This window comes from Catharus ustulatus, chromosome 17 (genome assembly GCF_009819885.2).
Source record: "Catharus ustulatus isolate bCatUst1 chromosome 17, bCatUst1.pri.v2, whole genome shotgun sequence".
Lineage (NCBI taxonomy): Eukaryota > Metazoa > Chordata > Aves > Passeriformes > Turdidae > Catharus > Catharus ustulatus.
Genome location: NC_046237.1, coordinates 6,197,899 through 6,218,466, shown reverse-complemented (window position 1 = coordinate 6,218,466; position 20,568 = coordinate 6,197,899). Strand labels below are relative to the sequence as shown.

The window sequence follows — 20,568 nt, the reverse complement described above, 5'->3', positions numbered from 1 at the left end:
TGTTTTAAATGTGAGGTTGGCAGCCACGACAAAGCTTCCCGAGAAACCATAAAAACATTCCAAGAGAGTTCTGCTGCTGCAAGATGCATGGAAACACCTGAGTTTGATGTATTTAGCAAGAAATCTTACGGTCAAGGTTAACACCCAGGAGGGGCTGGAAGTCCTCATCTGTGACCTGCCACACAGCAAAGGGCTCCTTGGGCGTGTCGGGCAGCAGGCGCAGGAGGATGAGGATGGTGTGCTCAGGTGGGATGGAGAACAGGTGGACGTCACTGGAATGACACAAAGCAAGGGATTTAAAAACATCAGGGATTTAAAGCAGCAGGTGACATCCTGCAGCCTCATCCCACGGTTTGCTGTGCAAGGGGGGCTGGAAAAGCTTTGCTCCCAGGAATTGACAGTGATGTGTCAGTGTCTTGGGTTGCAATACAGGATGTGACCAAAAGTATGAAACCAGATGGGGCAGTGATCCTTATCTCCATGGGAGATACTCTCTGTTAATGGGCCATCTGTTAGAACCAGGTGGGGCAATGTTCTTTATCTTTTCACAAGCCATCCTTCCTCCAGGGAGATCTCTCCTGTTCATGGCCATTGAGTCCCACTGCAGGACTGATAAAATTCCATCATCCCATTGGGAGATGCTCGAGCCAGGGGGAAGAGCCAAGCCTTTCCTACCAAGATAAAATCTGAGATTTGGAACTCCAAAGCAGCCTTTTTCCACTGGATTCCAGAGGAAAACTGGACCTTTCCATATCCTTACTGGACCTTCAGAGGAAAACTGCACCTTGTACAGGAGCACTGCTCCAACTGAGCCACATCTGTCACTGCAGGAGGATGCAGCCACCATGGAATGGGACTGCTGCCAACACCCTGACCAAGGGGGTATCAGTTTGTATTCTGACTCTGTCAGTGTTTTGGGTTTGTTTTTTGCAATACTGTATTTCTATTTAAATTTTCCTAGTAAAGAACTGTTATTCCTATTTCCCATATCTTTGCCTGAGAGCCCCTTAATTTCAAAATTTAAATGATTTGGAGGGAGGGGGTTTACATTCTCCATTTCAAAAGGAGGCTCCCCCAGGACAGTCAGAAAGAGCCTGGGCCTGCTGAAGGTTGTGGTGAGTGATGAGCACTCGTGGGCTCTCTCCTCGTGCCTGGGGGATGCTCAGGTGGAGCAGTTTGTGTCAATCCATCACTGCCAGAGCTGCTCAGGGAATGCCAAGCCACAGCGAGTGCAGCCGCAATGCTTTGAGATGAGAGCTCAGTGCAGGCTTACAGAACATCCTGCAAGGTTCCAAAGCACTCCCCAGGTCTCCTCTTCAGGAAGGGAATGGCTGCCATATATCATGGGGTGAACTTTAAACCTTGGCACAGAACTCTTGGCCTAAGGCCGTGGTTTAGTGGCAGACCTGGCAGCATTGGGGTAATGGCGGGACTCGGTGATTCTTCCAACCTAAATAATTTTATTATCCTAAATCAGCGTAAATGCCCTTCAGGGATAAGCACTGAGCCCACAGAAAAGCCCCCTCTGGGTCCCCACATCCCAGCTGCAGGATTTAGGCTCAGCAGCTGTGAGAGGATACAAGGCAATAAGAGAAGGTCAAATTGGTTTTGCCTGAAGCTCGCCTGTAATCTGAAACAGGACACATTGGCACAGCACAAACACAACCCATCAGGCATCTTTTCAGGACTGATTCACAAATAATACAAGTTTTTTTCTTTCTCTCTCAGTTTCTGAAGGGGTGGTGTCCTTGGAAAGGCATCTATAAGAGCTGAACAAAAGGATTTGCCCATCATTTCCTGAGTATTTAGACAAAAGGGTTCTCTGAATCACCCCCACTCTGTTTACTCTAAGAAGCTTTGCTTCTTTAACGAAGATTAAGCAGAGCCAGTGGCTCAGTAATTAGGCTTTAAACAAAGTAGCAATGAATGTCAGGAGTCAGATCACTCCTGATTCATAATCATAAAAAAGGAATGAGGTCACGGGAGCTGCCTGGCTTGCTTGGGACCCTGTGGAGAAGTTTCATATGCGATGGAATGGGGTCAAACCCAGAGCCAGTGGCTGTTCCCTCTCATCAGTGCAGCCCAGGCTGCAGAGAGCAGCTACAAGTGGTATTTTCTAAAGGAAAGATCTCTCTCCAAACCAGGGATATTTGGGAGAAAGGATAGAAGATGAAAATGTGACCTCAAACTGCCATCCCTGAAGTGTAGGTGGCTGTGGACAGAATGCCTGAAGACTGGTGCATACCCATACATGACATGATCCTCATGTCCATCACAGCAACTAAAAAGCTGGGAAAAAAATGATTTTGTAGAAACCAAAAACGGTATTGTGAAAGTGTTTGGCTGTACAAATGTATAATAAATATTATTGCAGCCCCTTAATTTCTAAATGACAACCCATCTTGAGGAATATTTATTTATTATTAAATAAATAATTTATTTAATAATAAATAATGTATTCGTGTTTTTTAATTAATACATTAAGTAAAAACCCTCTGGCTATTTTTTCAATCTCCCAATGGTTTGATTTAGCTCATCATATTTATCATTTCTTTTGGAAGTTGCCAGAATTCCTCCCCAAAATGACCTTCCTTTGCCATGCACATGGCATGAGACTGAGGATGAGGATGGCAACATCCAGAGCTCTGCTCCCACCTGGTCCTCTGGGTGAGCTGAATGTCCCTGAACAGGGTGAAGGTGCGGGAACCACTGAATACAAAGGGCTCCATGGCTACGCCTTTGATGGAGGAATATTCCTTCTCTACCAAGCCAAAAGCTTCCATCATATCAAATCCTGGAACAAAGGAAAACAGAGAAATCAGTGGCTAAGCAGGAGTGCAAGTGTGTTTGAAGAGCAGGTTGAATAAGCACAAAGAAGGCAACAAGAGAAAAATTCCCTTAATGACACAGCATCAGCTCGAGTGTACCCCTCAAATGGCAGCCAAGGAAAATAAGACTGTGTGCACATTTTTTGTAATTTCTTCCTCTTGGAGGAGAGTGGACAAAAGATGGAGATTTTCACAATCATGTTTTCAAATCTTCAGAATGAAAAAAACCCGAATGAGAAAGACATTACTCCAACAATGTCTTCGTTTCAACTACACTCAAAGTATTATCTTCAAAAGGCATGGAATCAGTCCAGTAATTGCTAGCAGGGAGAGAAAATGATTTCTACTCTGAAATGCCTTCTGTGTAAGAGCCAGGAAAAAAATAGGAGAAAAACTTTAAAATACGAACTTTTCCATTTCTCTCTATTTTCTGGAGACACCCTGGGCTGACCTGCCTTGTGTGGGCTACAAAGATTCTCCTCTGACACCTCTGACATCTCCTCTGGCTCATGCAGCTTCATCTCTCTCCCCCAGCTCATCATTAAAGCTCCAAGTGATTTTCATTTCAGTTTTCTGTTCAGTAAGACAGGATCTCACTGTTTGGATTCTGTTTGAGTTTATCTGAGTTTGTAGCAGCCTGGGCTGAAGGAGATGGTTCTTTCTTGAGCAAATGGAAGGGCTCCATTTCAGTGTGATGCTTTCAGTCTGGATTCCCTCACCACTTCACCATTCACAATCTGCTGCAGTTTCTTGGTTTGAGTTTTTATTTCATCTGGGAGTTGGCCCAGATGGTTGGCCCAGGGTGCTTTTATGCTTTTATTTTATTCTTTATTTCATATCCCAGCAGTACAAGAGAGTTTGCCTAAATAAATGACCTACTTGAGGGCCATTTATCTCTGGTATGGAGCTCTGACACTGAGACTTTCTTTAAAATGCACAGGAAGAGAAGGCTTGAGTCACAATTAAAAACGTATTGAAATACAATCCAGTTACTATCACAGAGAGGAATCATGGAACAGCTTGAGTTGAGAGGGACCTTCAAGAACATCTATTTCCATGGGCAGGGATGTTACCTGTGAGATCGGTTTGCTCAGGGCCACACCCAAACTGGCCTTGGCAAAGGTGAAGTGACTCAACCATGGAGCTGAGAACTGCAGGCTCACCTGTAACTCAGAACCTCTGGGAAGGAGGTGATGCCCATTCCTGAGCAGAGCTCCCTGCTTCCTCAGGAAGAAACACTTGCAGCAAACCCAGCAGCATGAACAGCTCTCATGGCACACACAGGACAAAGGGGGAAAGGGGAAATCCTGCCCCAGCAAAATCTGTGCAGCCTGAGTGCAGAGAGCTCCTTGGGCAGAGAGACCTCCTCTGGAGGTGACCCTGGGGACAGCCTGGGAGTGTGACAGCCTGAGGAGCCCCTGTGAGCTAGGAATTCAAATCCTCCTGAAATTCAAGGGCTGTTTGAAGCTCCTTAAGGCTGGTGAAAATCCTGGTGTTCAGCACTAATAGCCAAGAGCATGAGCTGCTGGAGCAGCACAGCATAAAAATTCAGGCACTGCAAAATATTCTTCTACCTGATAAAAGATTTGTTGCAATTTTGGTTCTCCCCCTCTCCTTGGGACATTTTCCCCACACTCAGCTCTTGCACATGTCTCCAAATCAAGACCAGGCAGTGTTTTCAGTCCCAGCCCAGCAGCACCAGGGCTTGGATCTGCTACTGTACCTCTTATGGAACCTTCCATGGAGGTGAAGCTGGGGCAGGCTGTGAGAACAGAATAAAAGGGGAAAACTATTAGAGGAAGAAAAACCAGCAGGGTATTATGAAAGCAAAATTAACACAGTTCCTTTAGACAGAGCAAAGGAAAAACAGCAAAACTTAGACTATCCCGCAGCTTCATTCAGAACTTGGACTTTAACCTTGTTTATATATATATCTGGAGAAAGAGAGAATTGATGTTTATGCAAACATAAAAGTTATTTCCTGGCTTGCCTATCACCAAAATAAAAATAGTGTCTTTCATCATCAAACATCTCCATGATCACTCTCTTTCACTAACTCGCCTGCCACCTGATGATATGAAATACAAGAGAGCATCATTTTTTGGCTATTTTTTTCTAAAAACAGACATCAAAACATTTTTTTTTCTTTTAGCACTGTCTTAGTAGTGTGGTAAAATAAAGATATACGCAGTTTCAAATTTTGTGCCTGCAATTAAAAATACACACAGCAGAAAACGTATCTCAACTTGAGAGTCTGGCTTTTGATTTTTTTTTCAGAGAACACAGAGAGTTTTGAAAAGTTTTGCAGTTTGTTTGTCCTTCAGAAATCCTCCTGATGAATCCTCTGAGATGTCACAGAACAAAAAGCAAGACCAGAGAAGAGACAGAGATGTGCAGCTGGAACAAGAGGCACCAGGGCTATGAGCACTCTGTTTAAAGGCTCAGGTAAAGGAGTGTTTTAGAAAACAGGAATGCTACTTTCAATCATCTGCTGCCATGAAAATCCCAGGCCATGGGTGCCAGATGGAGCTGGGACAAAGGGAATGATTGGCACAAAATGAGAAATGTCCCTGGAAATCAAGGATACTTGACAGGATGGGCTCTCAAGGGCTTTTCTAGGTCATCTGGATAATAGAATCTCAAATTATTGTACTGAGGCTTCAGCACAGCCTTGCCATTCTTACATCAATGCCATTTCCTACCTCAGCTGCAGCCTAACTTTTGTAAGATGTGAAACATTTATAGGAGGTGACTTACCCCAAAAGACCTGAGATTCCTAAGCCTGTAAGAGTTTCAATGCCATTCCTCATGGTGAAGGAAGAGCACCCAAACCTGTGACTGATGGCCACAGGACCTCTAAAGCCAGGATTTAAACACAAAGACTTACAAGGTGCTGTGGCCTCCATTGTTCCAACTGATGTCTTATTTTTTATATACCATAATTCCTGTAGAACTGGGTGTAAAAGTATTGAAGGGATCTCTGGAAATCCATTAAAAGTTTCTGAAATTTGAGCCTTGCAATGCTGACCTTGACCAGCCCTTGCATGCAGGATCTTCAACCTATACATTGCTCTTTCCCTTCCCCTTCCAGAAACCAACTTTTCTAAATCTTAGAGAATGGTTTGGGATGGAAGGGACCTTAAAGCTCATCTCATTCCATCTCCTGCATCTTCCACTGTCCCAGATTGCTCCAAGCTCCATCCAGCCTGGCCTTGGACACTTCCAGGGATGGGACAGCCACAGCTTCTCTGTGCCAAAGCCTCACATCCCTCACAGGGAAGAATTTCTCCCTAAAATCGAATCCAAACCTGCTCTTTGTCAGTCTGAAGCCATCCCACCTTGTTCTATCATTCCACACCCTTGTGAAAAGTCTCTCTCCAGCTCTCTCAGAATTGAGGCATGGTGAATGAAAAATGAAAAAGAGATGATCCAAAGCAGGCTGTAACCTTGTCCATTTTCCAGGTGTCTGACTTTTTTGTTTGGAGTCAGTGAGCTCGTTCTGACCCTTGCCTATGCCCCAGAGTCCCCCTTGCTTACATCCCTGGCAATTCTCCCCTCCTTCCCAGCTGGTGGCACTGGGTTTGCTCACAGACCCTCGATCAGGCAATGCTCAGCTTGGGGGAAGCCTCTCAGAGTCAGGACAAGCATCCCTGACACTGGCAGTTTCACTTCTGCTTTGAAGATTTTTCCCTAGACTTTCCAGCCTGTGATTCCTGCTGTCTTGTTCTTTTCTTTGGTTTTTGTTTTTCTCCCCAAATCCCAGCCCACTGCAGTTATTCACTGTTCAGTGAACATTCCCTCCTGCAATGTCAGACCATTTCTCTCAATAATTTGGTTATATATCAATATTGCAGTCTTTTATTGCTCATCCAACTGCTTTCCCAGCATTGTTACATATTGTCTCTCCTTCAAAAAAAAAAAGTACTTCATAAAACATAAAGAATTTTGTGTTTCTTCCATTGTCTTTTCAGTTACCATAGCCAAACACCTATATTAAATTCTACAAGGTGACTCATCAGCCTTTTGAGAGGATTGTTTTCTGCATGAAAGTTCACAGGACTTTTTCACTGTGATCTGAGCACCTCAATAAACCACTTGAAAACTTAATCTGGTATGTCCTTTGTTGGCTATAAACTAAATTTTTTTCATCTAAGCTGCCTCATTCTTCAATCTTGACTTCACTCAATAAATTTTAAAACTGGAATTTTGCTTGGAATTGTTTGCTTGAAATACTCAGGAACAGCCTGCACTGCCACAATATCTGCATTCTAATATTTGCTTATGAAAAAAATTTTATAACCCCATTAATTCAAAATTTCTCACTAATCCATTTCATAGTTTGCTTTCTATCAGCTATGAGAGCATCTGCTCATTAAATTTAATAAGAGACTTTACAGGGAATTTTAATTTAAAACATGTCACACTTCCCTGCACTACATTTTGGTCAAGTTGTGCAGAAATCCTCTAAAATAGCGTGGGTCTCTTTACTGAGCCTGATGTTGAGAAGTTCTGTGGTTTCTGGTTGCCCTTGGATTGTCCCCAAGGGCATCTGCCAGGAGCTGATGGAGCCCTCCTGCTGTTCCAGAGCCCACACTGGGCTGTTTGCTGCTGAACTACAAACCAACAACAAAGCAGGACTTCAGAGATGATTTACCTTCTGTTTTAGGGGGGATGAATCCTCGGATGGAAGGGAATTTAGACAGCACCGGAGCTGGAAGAGAAAGCAATCATAGAATCATAAAGTTGGAAAAGACCTTAAAGAGCATCAAGTGAACCTTTGACCAAATTCCACCACATCCACTCAACCATATCAGGAAGTGCCATATCTGCTTGGTTTTTAACACCTCCCTGAGGAGCATCTTCCAATGCCTAACCACTCTTTCAGTGAAGAAACATTTCCTAATATCTGACCTGAACCTCTCCTGGCCCAACCTGAGGCCATGCCTGAGCTCTGTATTCAAGGCTGTGATGCTTGAAACTCAGTGGGCTGCCAGCCCTTTGCACTCATCCCAGAACTGCCAATAACTTGTAGGAGTACAGAAATTGGGGCAGGATTTTCACTTTTCAAGGCTAGTATTCTATTGCTGAGAAAAATCCTGCCTCAGGCAGAGCCCAGTGCAAGTGAGGCCACCACTGTCCCAGCAGAGGTTGCCTGGATGTAAGGGTCAGTCTGAGGTTTCCCTGATCTGCCTCACCCATCATCACAGACTGAGACCCCTGGACAGGAGTTTCTGGCCCAGCCCAGGTGCATCCTTGCCAAGGACTGTGCACAGGTGTGTGCTGGACTGTCACAGACCCTGCCTTCCAGCAGGTACAGGCTGGGAGAGCCAGGCTTTCTGTCCCTGCTCCTACAGCAATGGGCCCCACACACAATGGTCCATGAATGGTCCTCACACACAATGGTCCATAAATCTCCCCAGCTTTTGGCCAGAGGCCAATCCCCTTGGAAAAGGACTATAAAATGATGACTTTCTGAAGAGATTTTCTAGATCTCTCTCTCCCCATGGACAGAAGACATGTCTATTGGCTGAAGACCACAAGGATGTCGTCCCATCTGTTGGGAGCTACTCCCCATCCTTTTTCTCTCTCTCCCTCTCCCCTTTTGCTTTGTTTCCTTTATCTCTCTCCCCTCTATCAAAAAACTGAGTTGTTGGCACTCAATAAAGTGCATTGCTGCTTGGTGCTGAATAAAACTTGAGTCCCTTGATGTTTGTTTTTGCACCCTGAGGTCAAACGAACCATCACGACTCCCGCCCAGGCTGAGCAGATCCTGGCACAAGAGGCTGGCAGATGTGGGACATGAGAATGTGCCCCCTGGGACATTGCTGGCTGTACCTGTCCGTCCTGTCGTGGCCGTGCTCTCGCTCTCTCCCGTGTAGTGGATGGCAGAAATGCTCACCCTGTAGGCTCGGTCCGGCAGCAGGGACTGCAGGGTCACACTGCTGCTTCTGCCAGGAGCCATGATCTACAAAAGGGGGAAAAGATCTCAGTGTTTGGGGTTCTCATTCCAGCTCTCAGAGCCCTGAGTTAGGTGGGGCTGGCTGCTGGGGTGTGAGGCTCAGAGCAGCATTCCTGCTCTGCTCAGCCCTGGAAACTGGGCTGTGTGTTGCTGTTGGATTAGCAATGGTCAGGGATAAAGCATTTTGCCTTATAAAGGCCCCAGTATTCCCCATGGAAATGCAGCAGAAGTGCCTTATAACAGGATAACCATATTAAGTAGGAAATCTGTGTCTTAAAAGGATTATATTTAACCTTCCTAAACCAGAGAGGCAGTAGATTTATCCCCCACCCCTCTGCCCCCAAGAATTCCCTCCCCAATTCAGGGAGCTGCTTTATCAGCGCCTTTGATGGAGAAAAATACCTTAATTACAAAAGAGTCTTGGAGTTCTGTTTACACAGCAACACATCAGCAAGAAAGGATTTGGTTTTGAGCCCTGATATCCTAAAGGCAAACCTGACTGGAGTGAGCAGAGTTCTTCTGGTCACATTGTGGCTCAGTGTCTGTCCCCTACAGGGGAGCTGGGCACTCACAGTTTGCTGGGCAGCAGCATCAGAAACAGGGCTGTAGGTGATTTTGTAGTGCTGAACACGGCCATCAGGAGGGGTCCAGTGCACCTGGAGGCTGCTGGGGGTCTCAGAGTCGATGAAGAGGTTGGTGGGTGGGCTCCGGGAATCTGTGGAAGGATGGAAGGTGAGCAGCACAAACAGCAGGGAGAAATCTCTGAATGGAGCCAGCAGGGTTTGCTTCCAGGTCCATCTCTGAGCACCTCTGTGCAGGTAACCAACACTCAGAGCACACACAGGCACCCCAGGCAAGAGGGGAAATGGATTTTGGAGCCATGAGGGCTACCCAAGTACAGCACACCACAACTCAAGCATTCAGCAATTCCAAGCCTAGGACATGGGAAAAATTCCTGGAAAGGTGAAAGTGTCCTGCAAGCACCAGCAAAGAGCCCCTTTGTACACATCATAGACAAACATCAAGGGGGCTCGAACTGGAATTGAATTTCATCAAGCTGCATAAACAGCTTTACTGGCAATTAAACCTGGGCCACACATCAGAGTTAATCTGTCATCATTTCTACTATTTTTCAGCTTTTTCTGTTTTAAAATTACTCTTTAAAAAAACCCCAGAGCACCCAGCACAGCAGAGTTCTGTGTAGAGCTTCTCACACCAACACCCACAGCCCTGGAGTGGGTCACACACGGTGCCTGAGCTGCCCCCTCCTCTCTGGCCCTGTCCTGGATTCATGGAAGGATTCCAAACAGGTGATGGGCTGAGCCAGACAACCAGAAAAGACTTTGCCAGAGACCAAAGCCGAATTTTTAATTACATAAATGCGTTTCTTTCCCTGGGGTCCTGCTGTGCAGCAAACTGGATCTGACGACAGAGGCTCTTGTGCTGGAGGGATTTCTCTGAGCAGAGGTTGGGAGGGAGGAAGGGAAAGGCAGAGGGGGATAAATCAGTTCAAAAAGAGGCTCGAGAACATGGGGTCATCTGCTCCTGAGGCTTGTTTCCAAGCATTAAAGCATGTGTCTGTCCTTAAACCATCCTGGTGTGAAGACACGGAAGTTCTGGGCAGAGAAAAAAAAATAATTTATTCAAAAGACACAAAAAATGACAGGTGAGCCCCAAAGGCAGTCAAAGGAACACACCCAGGTGATGAGGTTTTTATTCTGCAGTTTTCCTGTAAGGATGTTCTGCCCACCCAGCACAGCCTGGGGTGACCTTGAAGGACAGGTTGGGTGAAGATCATTTGCACCTTCATTGATCCTCCTTCCTTTTGTTTATAAAATGAGCTTAATTTACTGAGGCTGAACCAAAATTGCAGCAGCTGAATCAGGCTGGAGGCTGCTGCTGTGCACCACCACGAGGTAAAGCAGAGAGGAAAACAAGAGTGGGAATAAAGTCACTTCAGCAGCACTTTTATTAGTCACTGATGTATCCCTGCTGCCTGCACTGGCTGTTTCTTTCACCTGAGGTAAGGGGACACTGCTTAAGTGAACTTTAAAGGGAGAGTTAGGGGAATGTTTAGAGCCAGGTTTATTCTGGAAAGCCCTCAGGCCTGGCAGAATTTGATGGCATGGATGTGACAGACAGGGGACAGGCCACCTCCTGAAGCTGCCCTGGAGGATAGAAGCATCTCTGCCACCATCTGTGCTTTATTTACCTCTTCAACCTCTGCTCCTCCACAGGAGCAATCCCTGCATGCTCTCAGGCCTAACCAGCATCACAGGCACACCAACACTCAAATAAAAATAAAACCCTGGGCTCTACTCCATCAGAATGCTCACCAGCAATTATTATTTTATATTAACTACAAGCCATGTTTTTTCTGCCGTGGGTTGAAGCTTCATTCCCACATTTCCATCTCTTTTATTTGCCATGCACACTCTGCTGGAAGAGTTCACTGAGGAGCTGGATAAAGAGATTTCCCCAGAGCTTAGCTGCAGGAGCAGGGCACACAAACACTTGGGGTGGCTCAGCCCAGTTTCAGCAGCAGCTCCCATCCAAACTACCCCCTTCCTGTCCTTCTCTTCTTTTGCTCAAGTTCTTTTTCCCCAGCCTGGATGAAAGAACTCTCCCTCAGTACAAAAGAAGGTCCCTGTCTGGTTCTCAGCAGGACCACAGCCACCCCTTCCAGCATTTTCCAAGGATCACCATTCATCACCTCCCCATCCCAGCAGATCCCTCTCAGGAAAGCATCACCTGCACTCCCCTGGGCTTGCCTGGGAGGTTTGTGTGGCTTTGAAGTGCCACTGAGGTTGTTCATTAGTACGACAATGATCACTGGGAAAGCCTTTGGTCAGGGATAAGGACTTTGCTACACTTGACAATTTATAAAACAGACTGAAAGGAGAGCTCAACTCAAGCGAGAATTCAGTATAAACAAAACAGAGAGGAAAAAAGAAACATCAGAACCATGGTTAAGCAGCACACTTTGACAATTTTGTTGTCTGTAGGAAATACATCAGCATGCTTTTGTTCCTGCCTCTTGTGAAGTCTGCAGGGAAAAGTTTGCTAACTGGGTTACTGAAAAATAATCCCAAACTTTTTCCTTTCCTCTAGTCAAAACAAAAAATTTATCAAAATCCAGTTTCTCCAAGACAAGAATGGACCTGCACCATATCACTGTCTCCCAATATTCTTTTCCAGCTAAAGCTACTCACTGCTTTTGAATTCATAAAATGACAAATCTCAAACCATAACTTTGAAACAACTCTTTTTTCCTACCAGAAAGATGAGTGACCTCATCCCTGTCCTTCCAAATGACACATCAGAGTGATGAGTGATGTTGGTTTTTAGAAGAGGATGTATTTTGTGAGGGATTGATGTCTGCAGGGTCCCATGAACATAACACATTTGGTCTCAAAATGGGTGTTTCAGGTGAGACAAGAGGCATTATTGGCCCTGAATAAAATTAACTTGGTGTTTTTACCTCCCCCCATGGAAGGAACTCAGCTCCATTTCACAAAACCAGAGGCAAAGAGCATTGCCCTGACCTGGCAATTTTTTTCCCTTGACCTTCAAAGAAGAAAGTATTCCAGGGAGGCTGAAGGACAGGGAGAGAATCTTGTGTTACCAGTTCCTGCTGAGTTTCACTTCAGTCATTGCCCTTAAACTTCAGCATTTCTTAGAAATTCTACCAAGACATTTTAAAGAAAAACTTCATGACTTGACCTATCCTTACATGAAGGGATGTTGCCAAGAGAGAAAAGGGGAAAAGCGATGATGAAAGCAAAAGGAAGAATTTCCTGCCTCCCACAGCCTCCTCTAGCACACCTCTGGTGTTGTTCAGCACAGCCTGATCAGTGCTGCTCACCTCACTGCACCCTAACTCTGCCATCCTGAGGAGAGCCAGAGAGCTTTCAGCACTGTGCCAGCCCTCAGAATTCCATTTATTAATGAAAATTAAGGGGGAGAGGGATCAAAAATCAGACCAAGAGATCTGGGTTTTCAACAGCAGAGATTTCCATGCTGTGTCTGAATGAGTTACTATCCACCAGCCAGGCACAGCACAAGGGGGCAGTTTTTGCTTGAAACCTGAAAATTTGAAAATAAACATATCCCAGGATTCCCCAGAGTCCTGCCCAGTGCCACATCACCCCATGCATTCATTGCACAAGCCTTCAGCAATTTTCTGGCACCCCCCAAGTTCGCCCTGACCTGCCCAGAGCAGCACTGGGAATCACCAGCCACCCTTTCTGTGCCACTTCTCCTTTGTGGGCACTTCTTACTTTAAATACTAGAAAAGAATCAGCTTCAAAACCATTGATTTCACCTGCAAATATTGGCTGGGAGAGGTGTGGCAGTGTCCTGGCTGCTCCTGCAAAGGGACCAGCAGCACCCAGGCACTGAACCCTGTGCTGGCTGCACACCTGGATTCCTGGAGAATTTTATTTTCTTCACACAGAAGGCAGAGGCTGACAATTCCCAAAGCTCCTGCTCAAGGACAGCAGATGACAAGCAGAAATCAGATTGTTTTCCCTGTCCCACTGGGTGCCAGCAGCAGCAAGGACTGGCTTGTGCAAATGTGCCTAAAAGGGCACTGTCAGTGTCGTTTTGTTGGGCTGAGAAAGCTCCTCTGACATTTCATAATTCATAGCTTAAAACACAGTAATTAATTTTCCTACACCCTCCAAACAGCACTAATTGTCCTCTTGTCAACATATATCAGTAGGATGCTTGCTTTTTTTTTTTCTTTTGTCAGCTTGCAGCTCCAAGGTACTTGTCTGAGGTAGCTTCCTACAAAAAATGGTTTTTATTATTTATTATTAATAAAACCTGAGCTTCTTAGTCCAAGATTACCATTTACTTCGAGCTTCATCAGCTCCAGATCAGCCCAAATGAGTTTATTCTGCAGAGGAGGATGAGATCTGAGAGAGGAGGAAGGTGTTAAAAGGATTCTGTCCATTCACTTCCAACAAAGCCATTTTACAGGCAATATTAATTACCAAGACCTCTGGGAGTGCCACTTTTTAACCTCATTTTAACCTGTACAAAGGCAGATCCAGATAATGCTTCCAGGGCAGAGTGTGCCTGCAGGATTCCCTCCCATATTTGTGAATGCCCTCAGTGGGGCACAGCTCAGCAGTGACACAGCTCAGGAAATCCTCACCCTCCTTCCAGGCAATATTTTATTAACCAGAACCATCCCTTAGGCAGCACAGTGACATGTTCAGCTGAACACCCTCAGAATTCATTTCCATCCATGCACTACACTGAGGCAGGGGAGGGATGAAATGCATTCCACATGGAATAGGTGCAAGGATTGCCAGCTGCCTCTAAAATACAGCCTGATGTGACTGCCCAGCCTCTTACTCTCAGGACAGACTGAGAACATTTTCACACAGAAGCCTAAATACCTCTAGCTTTTTTCAGACATTTGGGGTTGGGTTTCCAGTCTGAGCTGAAGGTGTGTGCTGAGTTGTGAAGCACCCCATGCCCTGTGTGTCACCCCTGGCTCTGGGTCCCAGTGCTGGCCACTTACTGGTCCTGTGGTGAACAGACACGGTGTCACTTCGAGCCCCATCTTTGTAGTAAGCCCAGATGGATATTTTGTAGTCAGTGTTCTTCTGCAGGCCGGGCAGGACGGCTGTGGCCACATTTCCAGCCAGGGAGAGCTGCAGCAGGGCAGGGAATGAGTCAGTGCCACCCCCAGGCATCCCCAGGCTGGCTCATGCCACCCACCCCAGTGCCTGGCTCACAGATTGTCCGTGGGCACAAATGAGTGAGCACTGGGCTTTGGGGCTGCACACGTGTAAGCAGGGGCAAAATTCCAGCCCTGAGTAGTGCAGAGCAGATGCCTGTGCATGGCAGCACAGTTATAACCAGCAGCTCCTTCAGCACCACAGCACAGAGCTCTGACACCAGGCAGGGCATGCTCAGAGCACAGGATCCCTTTGCTGAGTTTCCAGCTTTGAGGGGAGCTGGGGACTGAAGCCCCAGAACCCCCCAGTTCCAGCCCAAATTGAACACATTTGGTCTCACTCATTGCAGGAGAGATTTGGGTATTAGGGCTCCATTTAAACTGCAGTCTGACCTCCTGCTGAAAACAGGGGCTTCAGATGGATAAGGGCACCTGGTCCATCCCTGCCCCTCCTGCCCCAGCTCTGTTCTGGTCATTCTCCTCTCTGTGCTCCCCACTTGGACCTCATCCTTCCCAAAGAGCAGTATCCCAAAAGTATCAGTGCTTCCTAGCACTGAGGAGAAAAGAAAATGCTTCACCTTCTTAAAAGCAATACCTCCAGCTATAAATACTTGAGTATTGTCTTTATCTTATCCACAACATCTTGACATTGGGGGCTGGTGATCCTCTGCAACCCCAGATCTTTTTCTACTGAATTGCTTCTTAGCTATTTGCTCTACATCCTGTATACCTGTGGTTAATTATTCCTGCCTAAGCTTAATACTTTCTGCTTGTCCCTATTAAATTTCATCCTTGAGGTTTCCCAGAGCACTTCTGCAATCTTCCCAGAGCCTGTAGGACTCTGCCCTGCTGTCCCTCCTGCCTCCAGCCCTCAAGGAGGATCAAGGAGGATCACAGGGGGATCCTGCTGAACTGGAGTGCATTTCCCTGAATAGTTTGACACACTCTGTGCCACTGGGGCAGGTGAGTTCAGAGCCAGCCCAGCCTCCCCAGAGCTGTGTTGTTTATGGGCTCATACCTCTTGAGGCTTCTCTCCACTGGCTGTGCTCCACTTGATCTGATAGAGAACCACATCCGAGGCAGCCACGGCTTCCCACTGCAGGCGGAGGCTGTTCCCAGAGAGCTCGGTGACCTTCAGAGCACGGGGAGGGGGCACCTTCACTGGGGAGCACAGGGAACAGCGAAGTGAGGCTCTGCCAGCACCCTGTCAGAGCCAAGGTGGGGAGCAGATGGCTGGGGAGCAAAACATCAACCAGGCAGATGTCTGAGACCAGCCTGTCTGTCGCTTCTTCAGACCCGTATGACAACAGTCATCAGGACAGACAGGGGGAAATTATTTTCAAAGCCCTAATTAAGACAGGTTATCTCGTTATGGAGGGCACAGACATCACATCAGTTTTGTAAGGGAAGAAGGCTAGGAGGGCTCTCAAGGGTGCAGAGGTTGGTGATGCATCATGCTTTTCTTCATTTGCTTCTTTTCTTTATCCTTCCACCTCATTTTGAGCATAACACAGTTGGACATATTCCACACACAAAGAACAGCAGCCATCTGGGCTCTGTGCAGGGCCACAAGCTGCTGGGGCCAGTCTTCAAAACACCCGAGTTCAGAGGCACACAAACCAACTCTGCCACCTCATACTGAGACCAGAAGTATTTCTGCTCCTTACTTACAGGTGGTGACATTGCCAGTGATGGGAAAGGAGTCCCCTTCATTGTATGTAGATGTGACACTGATGAAGTATTGTGTGAGGGAGGACAGAGGTCTCAGGACAGTGGATGTTGCAGTGCCAGGAACTTCCACCTGCAGTGGGGCAGGGTGTGAGCATTGTAAGAGACACTTGGGCTTGTTCAGCCTGAAGAAAAAGAGACACTTTACTGCAGCCTTTCAGAAAGATGGGAACAGACATTTTTAGCAAGGCCTGTTGCTGTAGGACAAGGGCTTTTAACTAAAAGTGGTAGATTCAGATGAGATATAAGGAAGACTTTTACAACAAAGGTGGTAAAACACTGGCACAGGTTACCCAGAGAGGTGGTGGATGCCCCATCCCTGGAAACATTCAAGGCCAGATTGGATGGGAATCTGAGCATCAAGCTGAAGATGTCCCAGCTCACTGCAGGGGAGTTGGACTAGATGGTTGTGATGTCCCTCCCAACCCAAACCACCCTGTGATTCTAGAGGGTGCAGCTGCAGAGAGCTCAGCACGTGGTGATAACCACAGCAGAAAGGCCCATTTCAGAGCTAAAACTCTTCCAGCACACAGGCCCTCCCTACCCATACAGCTGAACAGGGCATCACCCAACTCCCCCAGCCCCTGGGCACTCACCTGGGCAGCGTTGCCCCCTCTGCTAGAGACGTAGGTGAGGTGGTGAGCGCGCACTGCCGGGGCTGCAGCCTCCCAGCTGACCCGCACGGACGCGTGGCTGAGCTCCGAGAAGCTCAGGTACCTGGGGGGGCTCAGGGCCACTGCAACACAGGGAGTGACAGCACTCACAGCCCTGACAGCCTGCTCCAAGGAAATGCCTCCCAGCCCCTGCCTCCTGCTGCTCTTGGGTGATCCCACCTTCAGCTGAGAGGCTCCTTCATTATGCACGACAATATTCCCTTAATTCAATAGCACAGGCACATCTGGGAGGTTAGGAAGGGTTGTCACAGATTTAGGTGAGGGAACAGCCAGATGATTGCCTTTCCCACCCCCAGACAACAAAGACTTCAAGGAACACCTCTTTTAGTGGTGACTCCTTTCTCACAGCTCACCATGCAATTAGAGACCCCCTTGGGGACCAATATTGGCTTCAGGTCCAGCAGAAAGGAGGCAGGGTGTGTACAAGTTGCATGCACACTATGGGAAACACCTCATTTAACACCTCTCTCCTGCCCTGAGTGTTTAATAACAACTCAGCAGCAGCACTTACAGGTGGTTTCCTGGATGCTGGCTGGATCACTGGCATCTTCCCCATACATGGCATACACTGCCACAGAGTACCCAGTGCTGGGGGACAGCCCCTCCAGCAGCACCTCGGGCTGGGTCACCTTCACCTGCCAACAGAGAGGGGTTTGGGGTACCCTGCTGCTCCAGGGCACCTCCCAGTGCATTTCAGAGAGCAGGACCTTACAGAGACATGGCCAAGGACCCTTTGGTTACACTAAGGGGACATCTCCACTCTAGAATGCTTTTAGAATCATGGTATGACAGAGTATCCCCAGCTGCAAGGGGCTGACAAGGATCATCAGAATCCAAATCCTGCTCCTGAACAGGAAAACCCTGAGAATTCCACCAGGAAAACCCCAAGAATCCCACCGCGAAAACCCCGAGAATCCCACCAGGAAAACCCTGAGAATCCCACCAGGAAAACCCTGAGAATCTCACCACGTGCCTGAGAGTGTTGCACAAATTCCCTGTGACCTCTATCACCCTGTGACCATTCCTGGGGAGCCTGTTCAGTGCCTAGCCACCCTTTCCTGATATCCCACTACACCTGCCCTGACACAGCTCCAGCTGTTCCCTGGGTCCTGCCACTGCTCACACAGAGATGGGAGCCGCCTCTCCAGGAAACTGCAGACCTCGATGGTGTCTCCCCTCATTCCCCTCTTCTCCAGTCCCTTCCCCACCTGGGCAGGTGCTCTGCAGTTCTCTCTCTTGCCCTGGGACCCCAAACCCTCCTGACCCTGCTCTGCAGAGCCCTGGCTCTGTCACACCCAAATGCTGCTGCTCTGGGTAGGATCAGGGGCATCAGGAGCTGTGATCCTGCTTTTCTCAGAGCCTTGGGAAGCTGTGGCAGGAGCAGCCAGGCTGCTGCCATCTGCTGCCAGCACAGCACGGGCACAGCTCTGCTCCTGCAGAAAGGGGACACGGAGGAGTCTGCACCCACTGGAGCACGGTTTATAAGAAGATGGGGACATTTTAATGCTGGTTTTGCAGACATCCCAAAAGTCTGGAGCATTGCACCCTTGCAGGGAGTAGGTCAGGTAATTGTGGAAAGGTTTTAGCATGCTGAAATAGAAATTTGAATGTTGGTGTTGCTTCAAGTGTTATGAATCTTATAAAAATCCCATGATTATGCCCTGAAAGCAGATTATTAATTGTTATGTTTTTAAAAAGCATCCTGCAATTGCCCCTATTGTTGTGCATTCAAAGGGGGAATCTTATTGAAAGAGGCAGTAAATTCCTCCCCACTCACTTTTTTTTTAAAATTAATATCCTCAGCCTACAGGTACTCCAGATAAGGCATTAAAATGCACAACAAAGGGTTCTTGGATGTTTTTAAGGACTTTCCATTCATCAAGCATTGTTTTATTCGTCTGCAGTGTCGCAGGTCTGTTTTCAGATGTCAGCAAAATCCACCCTAACACATTTTCAATTAACATTTAAAGATACACACAGTCAAGATGTTTATGTACAGCTCAAGGATACAGTGATCACACTTGGGGCTGCAGGGATGTGAGTTCAGTGCCTTGGTTTCCAGGGCCCCAGGAGGCAGCCAGATCTCTCCCATGCCTCAATTTCCCACATGAAACCCTCGCAGTTATAAATAGTTTTGAGAAAAAAACATTTAAAAGAATCTTTTATGAAACCTATTTCTGGCAATAATTCTGATACATTTTTCTCTTTGACCACATGATTCCAATTGCCAAAGCTTAGAGCAAGCACTAAACTCAGCCCAGACAGAGAAAAAGCAATATTATCCCAATTGTCACAAGCTGTACCTCTGTTGTGTAGTCCTCTGCTCCATCAGGGGCTGCAGAGCAGAGCACCAGGTAGTGTGTGGCTCCCTGGGCTGCTTTCCAGCTCAGCCTCATGCTGTTGTGGCTCAGCTCAGACACACGCAGGGAGCGAGGGGAAGACAAAGGCACTAAAGAGAAGAATAAGGCAAAAAGGTTCCTTCAGTGTGTGAGGCCTGAAACAACTCAAAAAACCCAAGGGACACCTGACTTTACAGCAGATACTGCAAGGTGGGGCACTCACCCCTCAGCTAACACAGTCTCTGTGTTACAGAGGTTAATTCACTTGGAGGCCATGGATTTAAAAAAAAAAAAAAAAAAAAAAAAAAAAAAAAAAAAAAAAAACCACCCAGCAAAGAGTTGCAATATATTTCTAGCAGAAATATATTTCTAGCAGAATGTGTTACTGCCACACTCTGCTTTGCAGAAGGAAGGTGGAAAGGACCCCTGGAGGTGCTGCTGCTCAAAGAACAGGTCACTCAGTGTTGTATGGTTGAGTTCTGAGCATCTGCACAGACAAAGAGAGCTGTAGGCAGGCTGAACCTGAGCTGGGGAATACAAGAGGCAGGCTGCAGTGTGAGGTGGTCAGAGAGTGAGCTGTGCTCCCCTTCCACCACCATCAGCACAATTCCCTGTACTCACGACCTACGTGTGGAGGTGACGCCTCTGAGCCCGTCCCCCAGGGCGCTGTCGTACACGGGGATCACGGACACCAGGTACTCGGTGTGGGAGGTCAGGTTGGACAGCTGCAGGGAGCACTCTGCTCCCTCCAACACCACCTGCAAGCACAAGGCACGGCTGTCAAGCCAATGGAACAGCTGGACTGGTCGTCCCTGGCCACTGTGGCTTCTCCATGGCAGGTCTGTGCCCAGAAATGTGAAGTTCTCTGTGCTTTGTGCTAGCTAAAATCTCTCCAAAAGAGAGGTAAGTGGCAAAAAGGGTTCCTGTCCTCTAAGCCTGGGATTTGTGCAAACACTGAGCTCAAGACTCTAGTCATGCTCTCACTGAAATCAATGGAAACTCATCCATAATTTGGATTTGCTTTTTTAAATCATATCCATCACAGATGAGTATCCTTGGACAGCTCTCTGTACCTGAGTGTCCTCTTCGAGTCAAAACATGATTTAGGAAGGGGATAACACTGGCTAAGAGAAAAATCAACATCTTCTGTCTTGTCACCCTATTCCCTCAGCACATTTACATTCATTGTGCATTTAATTTCACCTCTGGCTTAACTGATGTCCCACTACCACCCTCTTTTTGTCCACCCAAGCCTACTTAAATCCCAGTACCACCCTCTTTTTGTCCACCTAAGCCTATTTAAATTCCCAGCCTCCATCTGGAAGCTGTGGCAGTCTCAGGTGTGCAG

At 47.1% G+C, this 20,568-nt stretch overlaps 1 protein-coding gene across 1 annotated transcript in view; it reads right to left on the bottom strand.

The window, feature by feature from the left end:
- The window catches only part of COL20A1 (collagen type XX alpha 1 chain), a 52,126-nt gene that overhangs the window by 16,309 nt on the left and 15,249 nt on the right, over nucleotides 1-20,568 (bottom strand). Inside the window, exons 12-24 of the mRNA XM_033074955.1 lie at nucleotides 19,849-19,978; nucleotides 19,185-19,330; nucleotides 17,393-17,516; nucleotides 16,804-16,943; nucleotides 16,151-16,280; nucleotides 15,498-15,640; nucleotides 14,321-14,453; nucleotides 9,360-9,502; nucleotides 8,664-8,793; nucleotides 7,483-7,539; nucleotides 4,552-4,590; nucleotides 2,656-2,794; nucleotides 130-272 (exon numbers count right to left, since the gene is read on the bottom strand). Of these exons, the coding sequence (XP_032930846.1) occupies nucleotides 130-272; nucleotides 2,656-2,794; nucleotides 4,552-4,590; nucleotides 7,483-7,539; nucleotides 8,664-8,793; nucleotides 9,360-9,502; nucleotides 14,321-14,453; nucleotides 15,498-15,640; nucleotides 16,151-16,280; nucleotides 16,804-16,943; nucleotides 17,393-17,516; nucleotides 19,185-19,330; nucleotides 19,849-19,978 (1,597 nt within the window). The remainder of the gene's footprint in view (nucleotides 1-129; nucleotides 273-2,655; nucleotides 2,795-4,551; nucleotides 4,591-7,482; nucleotides 7,540-8,663; nucleotides 8,794-9,359; nucleotides 9,503-14,320; nucleotides 14,454-15,497; nucleotides 15,641-16,150; nucleotides 16,281-16,803; nucleotides 16,944-17,392; nucleotides 17,517-19,184; nucleotides 19,331-19,848; nucleotides 19,979-20,568) is intronic.